Genomic DNA, 13,341 nt, shown 5'->3' with positions numbered 1-13,341 from the left:
GGCAGCCCGCATCACGTGCTTGGGGGTCGACACACGACCGTCGTCACTCGGCCGGGTCTGCAGTGCCAGCGACGCATGGCCCGTGCTTCTTGGTTGTCCCATCAACCATGTCCACGCCACTCTAAACAATGCCAGGGCCAACCACCTGGCGGTCCCATCCTCCTTATCACAGCTCCATGGAACGCTATAGCTCATGTTTCGCTTTCTCCATCTGAAGCTTGGAGTGTAGTGCGACTGAGGCTGGTCCCTTTACCGTCCTTCTGTTTTTCAACATCAATTATTACACAATACATTAGCCTGCCTGTTCATTGACTTATTCCAGGCAAGATGCCTGCGTCAATGATAGAATCACCAGCCGTTGCGCTGTCTTGTAAGGAAGCTTGCCTCGCTCTTGATGGACAAGAAATCACTAACAGGAGCAATTGCAGTCGCAAACAACTTCTGGGGCAAGGACGATGCTGGAGTTACACCACTGCTGGCTCGCATGGCAGCAGCCAAGACGACATGCGATGAACTAAGGGCATTCTACGGTGGTATGTCAAGTCTGCAAATTCCTTCTCAGGGTTTCACTTCTAACGCATGTCTCTGCAGCGCGAGCATCGATCGAGGAAGAATACGCCCGCAAGATGATGAACTTGTGCCGGAAGCCGTTGGGATCCCAGGAGACGGGCACCCTGAAGACATCACTGGATACTGTCCGAGGCGAGGTCGAGCAAATGGCCAAACAACACCAGAACATCTCTGCGGAGATGAAGAGCGAACTTGAGGAGCCGCTCGCCGCCTTCACCGGTGGCATGAAGGAGCGTCGCAAAATTATTCAGAACACCGTTGAGAAGCTACTCAAGACGAAGACGCAACAGACACAGCATGTCAACAAGGTTCGTCAACCAACCGTTAGACATTCAAGCCACATGAATGTTAACATGATGATAGACTCGAGACAAGTATGAGCAAGAATGCCTGAAGATCAAGGGCTACTTGGCTCAAGGCCACATGGTCATGGGCCAGGAAGAGCGTCGGAATAAGGCGAAGCTAGAAAAGACGCAAATCAGCCTCGCAACCTCCAACACAGAATACGAGAACGCTGTCAAAGCCCTGGAGGATACGACAGCAAGATGGAACCGTGAGTGGAAGGCGGCGGCCGACAAGTTCCAGGACCTGGAAGAGGAGCGCCTGGACTTTACCAAGAGCAGCCTGTGGACCTTTGCCAACATTGCCTCCACGGTTTGCGTTAGTGACGACTCGTCGTGCGAAAAGATTCGACTATCTCTGGAGACGATGGACGTGGAAAAGGACATTGTCACATTCATCAACGAGAAGGGAACAGGACAGGAGATCCCCGATCCACCCAAGTACATCAACTTCTGCCGAGGCGACATCAACGACAGCCAGTCCGAGGCTTCAGAGGACGACGCATACTCTGTTGCCCAATTTCCCCGGAACATCAATCCCGCCTTCAGGTCCTCTTCCCCCCAACCCTCGACCTTTGAGTCTCATCACGATCCCAACTCTGCGTTGGCCAAGGACCTTGCTCATAGAGAAACCGGTCCTTTGAGCAGACGCGAGCCTAACCCCATACCTCAGAAGTTGGTTCAACCACCTCCCGATGAGACCATTCAGGCACCTATCCAACAGGCTGCCCAGCCTCAGCAGCTTCAGCAGTTGCAACAACTACAGCAGTTCCAACATCCTGCTCAACAGCGCCACCAGCCACCAGCCCAGCACTCGCAGCAAGTGGCTCACCACATGGGCCACCACATGCCCCAGCAGATGAGGCCTCATGAGATGAGACCCCTCAACACGCAGCCTGCGGACATGAGGTTGACAGATATGAGGCCAACTGATATGAGGTACCAAGACATGAGATACCAGGACATGAGGCAGCAGGATATGAGACACCAAGATATGAGGCACCAGGACATGAGACACTCTGAGAGGCATAGCGGCGGCAGACAAGCCTTGGAAATGAGGCAGCCTGAGACCAGACCAGCCCTTGAGATGCGACATTCCGGAGAGGTTCGACCTGCACTCGAGACACGACCTTCAGCCGAGGTTCGACCTCTGGGAGAGATCCGACCCACCAATGACATGAGGCAACCCGTGGATTCCAGGACCTCGATGGAGGTCAGGAAACCAGTGGAGGACCCTTACCGTCGCCAACAGGCGGCAGCTCACACGGGGTATGACATCAACCAACATGGCCCGGTAGCCTCAGTCCCCCACGATCCCTATCCTTTGGACGGCATGACCATGCTCTGCCGAACTGGCCCAAGCCCTATCTCGGACCGCAGCTCCCAGGTCACATCCGCGCGACCATCTAGCAGAGACTCCCACAGTGATTACTCGAACCCTACCTCGCTCTCTAGCATCGAGCCGCCCAGTGGAAAGACCTCGCCTTTCAAGCAAGATCCTATCATGCCTGACCCAATCAAGTCCAATCCGATGGTCAACAAACCAGACCTCGGAAGACCAGCTCCCGCCTCAGTTCCCGCCCCAGCTCCAGCTCCAGCTCCTGTTGCTGCTCCAGCTCCTACTCCTGCCTCAGCTCCTTCCCCAACCCTGGCATCAGCCCCTAGTCCCGCCAAGGTCGTCGCCAAAAAGAAGAGCGGTGGCTTTTTGAAGAACCACAGTCCCTTCAGGCGCAAGAGCACGAAGGATATGCAGACATCAAACAGAAACACATGGCACGCGCCCAGTGCTCAAAACTCTGGCAGTCCAGTACGGAAACCACTCATGTATAATCAAGAACCGGCAAGTGTGACGACACAGCAGCGCACTCAGAGCCCAGAACCCATCGATGCTAATGCAAGCCTGGCTCTTGGTGTTGGGCAGAACGTCTTCCCTGTTTCCAACCCAGATGCGAAGAAGCAGCCTGGAGCCGCTGCTAAGGAACCAGAGGAGACGGATCCCATCGCGTTGGCTCTTGCAGAACTCAAGGGCGTTACGCTAGGAAAGCAGTCTTCGGTTCGCATCTCTGCTGATCATTACCATGGCATCTCTACACCCGCACCGGGATCTGAAACTTCCAACTCTCGGGAAGCGGCCTCGCGATCAATTCCAATCCCCGGGAACAAGGACTTGGCAGCAGCAAAGAGAGGAACACCTCCTCCGTCGTACCAGACCCAAGCTTCGACACAAATCTCGAGGCTGGGTGTGCCTCCTCCCGCTGTAACCTCTAGGGCAATGAAGGAGGCTACAAAGAAGGCCACTGCCCAGACCAGGAATATGTTTACGGAAAATGCACGCCCTGGATCCGGTGGCTTCAATTCTACTGCTTCGCGATCTAACACTCGAGCCACAGAAACAAAGCGAGCTGAGCCTGCAGCGCAAAGCACCCCTCCAGTCACCTCCAGGCCTGCGACTCGAACTACCAACCACGGCAGGGGAGATAGTTTCAGCACCTCCCCCGTTGCCGCCAGACCGTCGACCCGGGCCACAGACCATGGCAGAGGCGAATCTGGTAGCTACAGCGCCTCTCCTGTGACACGACCAGCAACTCGTGCCACGGATACTGGAAGCTATGGCTCAGCATCTATGTCACGAACACCAACTCGCTCCACGGAGACAGGTAGAGCCGAACCGGGAAGCTATAACTCGGCGTCCATGTCACGAACGCCTACTCGATCTACAGAGATGGGCCGGGCTGGACCTGGAAGCTATAACTCCGCGTCCGTTTCCCGCCCACCAACCCGAGCGACTGAGATCGGGCGAACTGATACTGGAAGCTATAGCTCAGCATCCGTGTCGCGACCTCCTACTCGAGCGACAGAGACGGGCCGAGCTGAACCTGGCAGCTATAACTCAGCATCTATGTCTCGCCCAGGCACTCGCGGTACGGATATGAGCCGAGGAGAGACAGCTGGTTACCACACGCCACCTGTGACACGGTCAGGCACTCGGGCAACTGAGATGTCTCGTATGGATACTCGTGGTTTCGACCCCCCACCACCGCTATCACGACCTGGAACAAGAGGAAGTGACATGTCGCGAGGATCCGGCATCTATGGCTCATCCCCAGTCTCTCGGCCCGGCACCCGAGGCACTGATATGCCCAGAGCTACCTCCCCGGCGCCAACACGTAGCACTTCTCCTCAGCCACCCATGAACGATTCTTCCAACATGAGCTATAGGTCGGCATCGCCAAACCCCTATGCCCCTAGCCAACGCTCCCCATCTGTGATGAGCTCTCCTCAGAAGCGTGGGTCTACCCAAGGATACTATCCTCAGGAGGCCACGAGCCGAGGGCCTTCTCCGTCGCCATACGGCCAGTACAACCGACCTCAGAGTAGCTATGCAGGTAGCGATATGGCGGTCCAGCTGGCGCCAACTGACGACCCCTATGGATCTCAGGCAAGCCGAGGCAGCCGCCCTGCTTCCAGGGCCATGAGCCACTATGGCGAGGGCAGTCCTCGTCAACGCAGCCAGAGCGTGGCTGACCCCTCACGACTCTACACTACTGACGGTAGACCTATCTTGCATTATGGTGAGTTTGCAAATCCGACAAGTTTGATGAATGAATGTATGCTAACATGAGATGCTTGCAGCACGTGCATTGTACATGTATCAAGCAGCCATCCCTGAGGAATTGGGCTTTGCCAAGGGTGATTACTTGGCCATCCTTCGTCACCAAGATGATGGATGGTGGGAGGCCGAAGTTCACGGCGGAGATGGACGTGTCGGGCTGGTCCCAAGCAACTACCTCTCGGCATGCTGATTGATTAAAACGATATGAGCGATTTAGCGGCTTGTTTGTGTGGCTTTGGACACTGGACCATTAGGGATTGATGGTTCTTTCTTGTTGACGACTGGATTATACCTTTCTTTCTTTACGCTGTCTTATTGATGGTTGGTTGGCATGGAGCCGGGGCTTTGCTTTAAGTTGCTTGTTTTGTTGTATGGTTGTCCTTGTTACGACTTGACGTTTGGTATTTGTTACGCAGGCAAAATTGTATGAGCTGCCCTTTCTCTTAGCTAAGCTAGGGATGGATACTTTCTTAATTCTCAATTCAATTTTATTATTCTTGCTTGCTGTGCATTGCTGTTGTTGTTGCTGCTGCTGTTGGTGATGTACCTAAACTGCAGTGCCCTTGTTAGAGGCGCAGTACGTACCCTGGTATGACGTGGGAGCTGTTGAGCTCCAGCTGCCCACGTTCACATGCTACACACGGCCTCAGCTCCATTGCTTTGCTTCTCCCTTGAATACTACACTACTCCAACAACCAACCCTTCTCTCGCAACATCCATGCAGTCCGCACCGTCGGACATATTTGGCCTAGCATGGTGAGTTGTCGCTCCAGAATTGGACAGACAGATGTAAGCGACTGACACTTTACCTGCGCAGGATACCCTTCAAGAGACTGCCCGCATCGTCACGTCGAAGCCAGTCCAGCGGGCATTCGTCAATAGCGTGCTCCTGGTGTCTGGTGCTGTGATCCTCCTTTGTACAGCGGCCATTGCTTCGGCTCTCTTTTTCCAGAATTTTCTCCCCCATGAGGTGGTGACGATGCCTGTCCACCTCCAGTATGGGTATGTAGCGCAGCGCATCGCATCGTAATCAATTTCAAGTTGTGGTTCGCTGACATTGCTGGCCGCAGCTCCGGCGTCAACCCATATGGCATCGCATCACTCGAATTGCCGCCCATGAAGTCGCAGCAGGAATATGACGTATCGCTGAGCTTGACGATGCCGCGATCGAACCCGAATGTGGAGCGCGGCAACTTCATGATAAGCCTGCACATGCTCGACTCCAAGGCCGATTTTGAGCTTCAGGCTAAGGCTGGACAGCACGCAGCCGAGCATGGTGGTTTTGGAACTACCAATGTCCTCTTCAGCTCACGCAGGCCCGCCCTGTTCCCTTACGTGGATCCGTTCGTCTCTCTCGCATCTCGCGTCCTCTTCTTGGCCTACCATCTATTTGCGCCGGGGTCAAGTTCGAGCACAATGATGATACCTCTAGCAGAAAGGGTATGGTTCTCTAAGGGGTCCATGATCCCAAAGTCGGCTTATATTGAGGTGGAGGCGGGCCAGACAATTCAGATATACCATGCTGCACTGCAGCTTACAGCCCAGCTTCGCGGGCTCCGCTGGCTGATGGTACACTATCGAATCTCCACTTTCGTTGCCTTTACCTTTCTTTTCTGGATCTGCGAGATCATGTTCATGGCCGTGGCCTGGGGATTATGGAGTCTTGCCTCTGGACCACCCCCCGAAGAGGTTGACGGCAAGGCATGGCCACAAGGGGTCGAAGAAGACGAAGAAGAGACGGACCACCCAGAGACGTTTCCGACGTATGGGAAGCAACGGCCTCTCAAGTATGAGCCAGATGTTAAGCACGAGCTGGACCCTGAGCAACCATTATCAGAAATTCCTCGCGCGGGAGCTGATGCCGATGATGAGGATGAGGGGAGCTTTGAAGAGGAGGAGGAGGAAGAAGAAGATGTGCAGCACAAGGACTCGGGAATTGGCACAAGCTATAGTGAGGAGGGCAGCTCGAGTATCCGTAGACGAGCATCGCGGAGTAGGATGGAGTAGGGAGCGAGGAGCTAGCTCTGGAGGGATGTTGATGTATTACTAGTGACACAACAGGATACCTTGGGTTCAGGGGAATAACTCTCTTCTAATGGCGTTTCTAGAAGACGAAACATGTTGCAGCATACGTTCATAGCTTGTGTAAAGTTTACTTTTGAGTGGGTGCGTTTCTATGACGACGTGACAATTTGGTAGCTGTAGTTATTGAGCTGCCAGTTGAGGAAGGGGAATCACGAATAAAGCATAAATGGTTGAAATGGCTCTTGTAGGTGATTCTCGGGTTAACTATTGAGAAATCTCCAATTGCGGTTGTTTGTGATTATTTATCTTGACTTTCCGAATTGGGAATTGATATGGTTCTGATTGAGGTGCCCGGGCTCAAGGCCCTTGAGGCTGAAAGGCGGTCGAGGTACTTCTGTGATTGACCCAAAGTCTCGAACATGTGGTTTTGGCTGAAACTACACCGCTTTGCTGGTCGAGACGGTACCTCGGCTGTCACTGAAAGGTACTTTCAAGCCATCGGGGATATCCTCCCTGGACTGGGCACGTTTCACGGTAGCCAGCCTCCACTAATCTCGCAGCGGGCTTTCTTTCATGAGAGTTGGAGGGAGGAGATGACCCCTCTGAAGTGGCGGGCGCCCTGTCGTGACCCTCCATTGCACAGTTCCGTGCTGTACCTGCTGTACAGTACCTGGTGGCCCAGTCCAGCCGCCAACACCCCCCGGTCCTGCCTGGGCTCATCTTGGAGCAATCGTGAACCTCCCTCTCCACTTCAATCGCACCGCACCGCACCGCACCGCGAACAAAAGTCATCTCGCTCCTCCATTCTCGGTTCATCACCGCCGACTGGCTGGGCTGCGCTTTCCTTGCTCTGTGAAACCAGGTTCCTCTTGTCACTCTCCTCTTTGGCTGCTCGCCGATTCCAACTGTCGTCGTCGTCCAAAGAGACATGGCTCTCGACCATTGATCAGTCGCCCCCACAATCCTCCACCACCGACCGCCAGCAACCCATCCATCCATTGCTAGTACTTGCTATTCACTATTGCGGGCTAACTTTCAAACTACTGCGGCCACCTCCACCGCCGCCCGCTCGTTCCTCTCGACGCCTCCTCGAGTCACCTCCAGACTAGACCATCTCGACAAGGCTTGAGCTGAGCACACCAACTGTCTTGCTTGGCTACCATCGGCGAGCGACCGACCGCCTTTGCTGCTTGCTCCTCGCTTGCTTGCGCTGAGCTTACAGCAGCTCGCTCCTGTTCGGCCTCACCCGTCCCGTCTCGTCTCTCGCTTCCGCTTCCGCTCCCGCCTCCGTCGTCGTCCTCGACCTCGCTCTCCGCCTCTCCTCATCCCGACCTTTGCTCTGCGCTACATCCCCTAACCCGCTCCCGCCACGATGCCCTGCTTCAAGGGCATTGCGGTCAGCATCCATGCGAATGGAGCCCCGCTGCCAGAGCACGGCATGCAGAAGCAGTCTCGTCTTTCGCGGATCAGCACCTACATTCCCGTGCCCCAGCCTCAGCTGGCCGAGTCCAACAAGCCCGAGCCTGCAAAGTTCGCAATCTCAATCACCCTCCTCACCCCGGGTCTGCCTATTCCCTACTCGACCCCGAAGCCGAGCGAGGCCAACCCGTACCCAAAGCCTCAGTTTGTTGGGGGTATGAACCACGACTCTCATGGCGAACGCGGCAAGTACTCGGGCGTCGTGAACCCCTATTATCCCATGACCAACTCGGACAACGAGACCATCGCTGCCTACATTTACTTTGACGGCCGAGCCAAGGAGGAGGTTGCTACTCTGCTACGACCGGGCGAGGAGACCTGGGTGAATAGCCGTTGGGTACAGGTTCCCGATTCGGAAGGGGGCGGCCTGGCTGAGCGCGAGTTCCTGTTCCGCGAGGTCGGCCTTGAGCGCTGGCTCAACGGTCTCGACCTGCAGGGACATGACGCTGCCGAAAAGCTAGAAAAGCGTCGTCAGAAATTTGAGAAGCGTCGGCGACGACAACGGGCCCTTGAAGGCAACACTAGTGACGGCTCTACCCCTCGGAGAGACACACTACGCTACGGAGCCGACGACAAGTCGCCGATCGAGGCTGTCATGGACGATTCTGATTCCTGGTCCGACGACGACGACGAGCCGCCCGAGGCGACTGGACAGATCAAGGTCGCCATGTTCCGCGTCCTCGCCTCTGGTGAAATCAAGAAGGGCGAATACTCACCTCAGTTCGACGCCCACGATGGCGACGAAGATGACATGGGCTCCAACAAGGGCAATGGAATCGACGCTGATGTCGAGCACACCACGAGTTTTGCCAAGCCAAAGACTCTTGACCCTAAGACGATCAGCACGCAGACGGTTACAGGTATCGATGGGCCAGATAAGCCATATGCCACCTTCACCTTTTTCTACCGAGGCGAGCGTAAGTATCACGGACATTCATTCTTGACCTGACAGACAGCTGACACTGCATAGGGCAATTGCAAAAGATCGGTGTTTTGCAGTCTTCGAAGAATCCTCAGACGACACCTGGCTCAGCCAAGCGACGGTCTGGCCAGCTCGACTTTTCCAACTTGGGACCTCTGAAGGCTGGAGGTACCGTTGGTTTCTCGGCTTTCCGCGACCAGGCCACCGAGGCCTCGAGACGGCGCAAGGCAAGGAAGAAGAGCAACGGAAACATTGCCGACGACAGTGACGACGATGACGACGATGATTCTGACGAAGTCTTGGCCAAGATGGAAGAAGTGGATGATAAGGACATCCATACCAAACTTGCGCCAGAAGATGTCAAGTTCCAGGGCGAGCTTGCCGAGGGCGTGGATCGTATTCACGTAAGTTCCCTTGCTGGCTTGTTCTCCCAAAGCCGAGACTAACAACAGCAACAGCTTAAGAGGGCACATTCAGCAGACCCAGACGGCAAGGCGACTCCCGAGTCTTCGCAAACCCCCAATCCCGCAGGGGCATCTACCTCCCAGACATCCACTACAGGGGCATCTCCTCTCAACAACTACCTAGCCAACGCGGCCGGCTTCGACACGCCCAGCGAGTCGATTCTTCAGAGCCCACTCAAGAAGTATCGACCCAGTGTGGACCACACGGCCGATGGCATAAATCTGTCGGCTACGCAAAACCTGAGTGCTGCGTTGGACTCGGTTGTCGGTGGTGGTTCTGGATCGGGAACACCGTCAACGACTGAGGTGCATAAACCAAAGGCCGAAGAGGAGGAAGAGCTGTGAAGGAGCGAGTCTTTTGCCTTTTAGACTGATTTTTACTCATACAGCGTCCCTTTCGGCAGATGGCCTAACACCAAAATAAATCAGGAACTATGACAAGGGGACGGGCCAAGCACAGGCGGGAAGGCTGGCGTTGGGTGTCGATGCGAATGGTATAGGATAGATACAGACCACTGGCGGGCCATGGCATCGAGCAAAAACTGTGGACAAAGGGAGGCCCTCTCGGACGGGACTATTGTGGCGCTCGTCCACAATGACAGGACTGGTCGGACTGGCGTGGCTTGTTACTCCAGTGTTGAGGGGGAACGAGGCTTGTTTTGTATCGAGGCTTCGACTGTGTGTCTTTGCAGGAGACCGGAGGCTCTTGATGTTGGAGGCATTGGGAACTAGAGGCTGGAGGATCGAACAGGCCGAGCTCTTGAGCCCGCCAGGTACCATGGTTTTTGTGTAACAGAGACATGTAGATAGTATGCTGCTTGTTCAAACAGGATATGAATCAGGTACCAACCTACCTTACCTTGGCGCCATGATTTTCCTATTTCAGCGTGAGGGACGTCAACCGACTTGACTTGGATGACGATGGCGTTGACGTAACAAGTCTTGCTCAATTGAGCATGCACTGCGTGCTGTATGTTGGTGACAACCACGCGTGTAAAGAAATAAACGACACACCTCCCGTCAATATCAAGAGGGTTGCCAACTCCTCTTAAGCATTATGATTAATTCACAGAAAGTAAAAAAGGATAGTAAAATAGTTGAGGATATATAATAATCAATGATATACTTTAGAGCTCTCTTATCTACTTCTTACAGCACTTTATCGACCATCTCTAGGGGAGGATTATCATAGGTCCTGGCGTCTCTTTTTTTCCTTGAATAGGGTGACAACCTGCATAACCATCTCCCCATCCGCATGCATGGTACGTATGATGGTCTTGGCACTGCTACCGCCTTTCTGGATCTGTTTTCTGTGACGAACCATCCCCTTTGTTACTGAACATGTCTTATTTAGGCGGTCAATTTGGCCTGTACAGGGGGCTTACATGTCTGACGGTCTTGCCTGAAAGGGCAGGCCGATGACTCTACGCCGTACGCGTACACACAAAGGACTCTGCAGCTTTTGTCCAACGCACCTCGGGACAATATGACCCCGCATCGCCATGGGAGACGACAACAATGAGGAATGTAGATACAATCCTTCAGGCTAGAGATCTCTGCGGGGATGGATGGGGTATATAAGCCAGAAAGATATCTCGGGGTTTAAGAGTGGGCTTGACGGCATGCGTTCATCAATGGAATCTTCCTGGCTAGAGCTATACCGGGCACAAGAACAACGAACGATGGCTAAAGCTAAGAACCCCTTGACTGAAGAGCTTGCCAAATTCGTCAAGGAGAAGTTGGATGAGTGGAAAGTTCCTGGCATCTCGGTTGGAGTCATTGACAAAGATCAAGTGTTCACAGCGGTGCGTCTCTACTTCTAAAAGATATAAGTGAAGCTTGTGTCACTAACATTCGACTTGCAAAAGGGCTACGGCACTGCAACACTCCCAGATACACCAGCCACACCAGAAACGCTCTGGTACGCTGGGTCTACGACAAAAGCATTCGCAGGAGCCGTCATTGCGCAGCTTATCGACTCAAAGAAGTATCCTGCCCTGGAGAAGGGATGGCAGACGACCATCAGCTCTATTCTCAGAGAGGACTTTGTCCTACAGGACGAATGGGCTACGAACCACCTCACGCTCGAGGATGCGGTTTCTCATCGCACGGGGATGCCGAGGCATGACCAGTCGGCGTCGAGGCTCCTGGATGATGGAGATGGGGGCAAGAGACATGCTACTGTCAAGGACGTAACGCGCAACCTGAGGAACTTGCGTCTGTCTGAGGAGCCGCGCGTCAAGTTTCAGTACTGTAACTTGATGTACGGCGTCCTGTCGCATGTCATCGAGACGGTCACGGGGAAGCCCCTCGGCGAGGTGATGCGCGAGCTCATCTTTGAACCCTTGGGCATGACTTCGACATATCTCTCCCTGGATGATGCAAGAGCGAGCCCAAAACACCTCTCGGCGGGATACTACTGGGATGAAAAGACTGGCAAGTATGTTCTAGTGGAGGACGTTTCCGTGATTGAGCATGGCGGTGCGGGAGCCATCATCTCCAACACGGAGGACTATGCCAAGTGGGTAAAGTGCATGCTGTTCGAGAAGGCTCCCTTTTCCAAGGCTGTCCACAAGGATATCCGCACGCCGCGCATCGTCCAGAGCATGCCCAGGGACGGGAAGGATGTGACCACGTATGCGCTGGGCTGGGATCGGGTGCTGTATCATGGCCACCTCATGTACAGCCACGGCGGAGGCATGATGGCTGCTGGGAGTACAGTCATCTGGTTGCCCGACGACAAGCTTGGACTCGTGGCGTTTGGGAATACGTCGATAACCTCCAACGCTGTCATTGACACAGTGCTGTACAAGCTTCTTGATGAGAAGCTGGACATTGCGCCTGAGAAGCGGACGGACGCGGCCAAAGGGTATGTATGCCTTGACATTTGATAACAGACGCTGACCAGGTACAGGTGGCGTTCAGTGATTGATCATTTTATTCAAAGCTACGACAAGTCTATGGACAATCTGTTTCCCAAGAGGCCTAACCCTCCCGTCCCATCGCCGGTGAGCGTCAAAGACCTCGCAGGGAAATACTACGACCCCGGGTACAAGACGATTGAGCTACGGGCCGAGCCACACCCCGACAAGCAGGGCGAGGATATCCTCGTGGCCGAGCGCGACGACGCGACGTGGCGGATCCATATGAGGCTGCACCACGTCTCAGGCACCTGGTGGATCATGTACGCCCTGGAGATGGGCAGTCCAAACCTGTTCCGCGAGTGCGAGCAGGTCGAGTTCAAGATCGGGCACGACGGCAAGGCCACGGCGCTCGAGGTGGACTTTTACTCCCTCATTGGGAACCAGCACGAGGGCAAAGTCGTCTTCAACAGAGTGAAAGAAGCTTAGTACCTAGACTTGAGGCGCCAATGTTAGCGAGACTGCTTCTAGCACCAGATGAAAATGTGAAAAATGTGAAGATGGGAAACATGTCAGACTGTTGAGCTTGATAATTTGAAATCAACATGGTGATTCAGTTGGCCGTTCTTAATGGAAGATTTTGTCATCATGAAGGAGGTGAGGCTGGTTTTGGTGTGTAGGACAAGGCGGGAGAGCTGCCGTGTCGTGGCTGTGGAACGTACCTTGCAAGTTATTCGTAGACATTGCCATCATGGCCATGAACCAGATGTAGGCCATGAACTGCAGCTAATCAGGGCCATCCTCACTTGAGGCTTCCCATGTTGAGACAGCAAATCGCTGACTGTGATTGTTGGCAGTCTGTGGTTTGTTGTAGACGGAACAAGAATTTTTTTTCCTCCAGCGCGCCTCAATTTATTCTAAAGCCGAAGCAGGGGGTCGACCCATCCCAATATCGCCCTAACCAAGCTCCATCCCGCCATTTATGCCTGTAACGGGGCCGCACTGTGCCAGCCCAGCCCCGACGCCGCAGAATCGGGCACGTTTCCATGGCAGCGCACCAACGGGC

At 54.3% G+C, this 13,341-nt stretch overlaps 4 protein-coding genes across 4 annotated transcripts; all 4 read left to right on the top strand.

Annotated features, from left to right (window-relative positions):
* Positions 1-327: 327 nt before the first annotated feature.
* NCS54_00380600 (Hypothetical protein) lies at positions 328-4,714 on the top strand (the record flags this gene model as incomplete). The annotated part of the gene is made up of 5 exons (XM_053149363.1): positions 328-370; positions 429-533; positions 592-878; positions 934-4,483; positions 4,545-4,714. The coding sequence occupies 5 exons, from the start codon at positions 328-330 to the stop codon at positions 4,712-4,714; spliced, it is 4,155 nt and encodes a 1,384-aa protein (XP_053005338.1).
* Positions 4,715-5,211: 497 nt separating this feature from the next.
* Positions 5,212-6,531, top strand: NCS54_00380500 (Hypothetical protein; the record flags this gene model as incomplete). Its single annotated transcript, XM_053149362.1, has 3 exons — positions 5,212-5,280; positions 5,342-5,526; positions 5,595-6,531. Exons 1-3 carry the CDS (start codon positions 5,278-5,280, stop codon positions 6,529-6,531), a joined length of 1,125 nt encoding a protein of 374 aa, XP_053005337.1. The 5' UTR covers positions 5,212-5,277.
* A 1,390-nt stretch (positions 6,532-7,921) lies between these two features.
* On the top strand, positions 7,922-9,759 carry NCS54_00380400 (Hypothetical protein; the record flags this gene model as incomplete). The annotated part of the gene is made up of 3 exons (XM_053149361.1): positions 7,922-8,945; positions 8,999-9,354; positions 9,409-9,759. 3 exons carry the CDS (start codon positions 7,922-7,924, stop codon positions 9,757-9,759), a joined length of 1,731 nt encoding a protein of 576 aa, XP_053005336.1.
* A 1,337-nt stretch (positions 9,760-11,096) lies between these two features.
* NCS54_00380300 (Beta-lactamase domain-containing protein) lies at positions 11,097-12,764 on the top strand (the record flags this gene model as incomplete). The annotated part of the gene is made up of 3 exons (XM_053149360.1): positions 11,097-11,219; positions 11,283-12,283; positions 12,329-12,764. The coding sequence occupies 3 exons, from the start codon at positions 11,097-11,099 to the stop codon at positions 12,762-12,764; spliced, it is 1,560 nt and encodes a 519-aa protein (XP_053005335.1).
* Between the last annotated feature and the right edge of the window lie 577 nt (positions 12,765-13,341).

Source organism: Fusarium falciforme, chromosome 3 (assembly GCF_026873545.1).
Source record: "Fusarium falciforme chromosome 3, complete sequence".
Lineage (NCBI taxonomy): Eukaryota > Fungi > Ascomycota > Sordariomycetes > Hypocreales > Nectriaceae > Fusarium > Fusarium falciforme.
The sequence above is the reverse complement of the archived record's forward strand: the minus strand, read 5'-3'. Positions and strand labels throughout refer to the sequence as shown.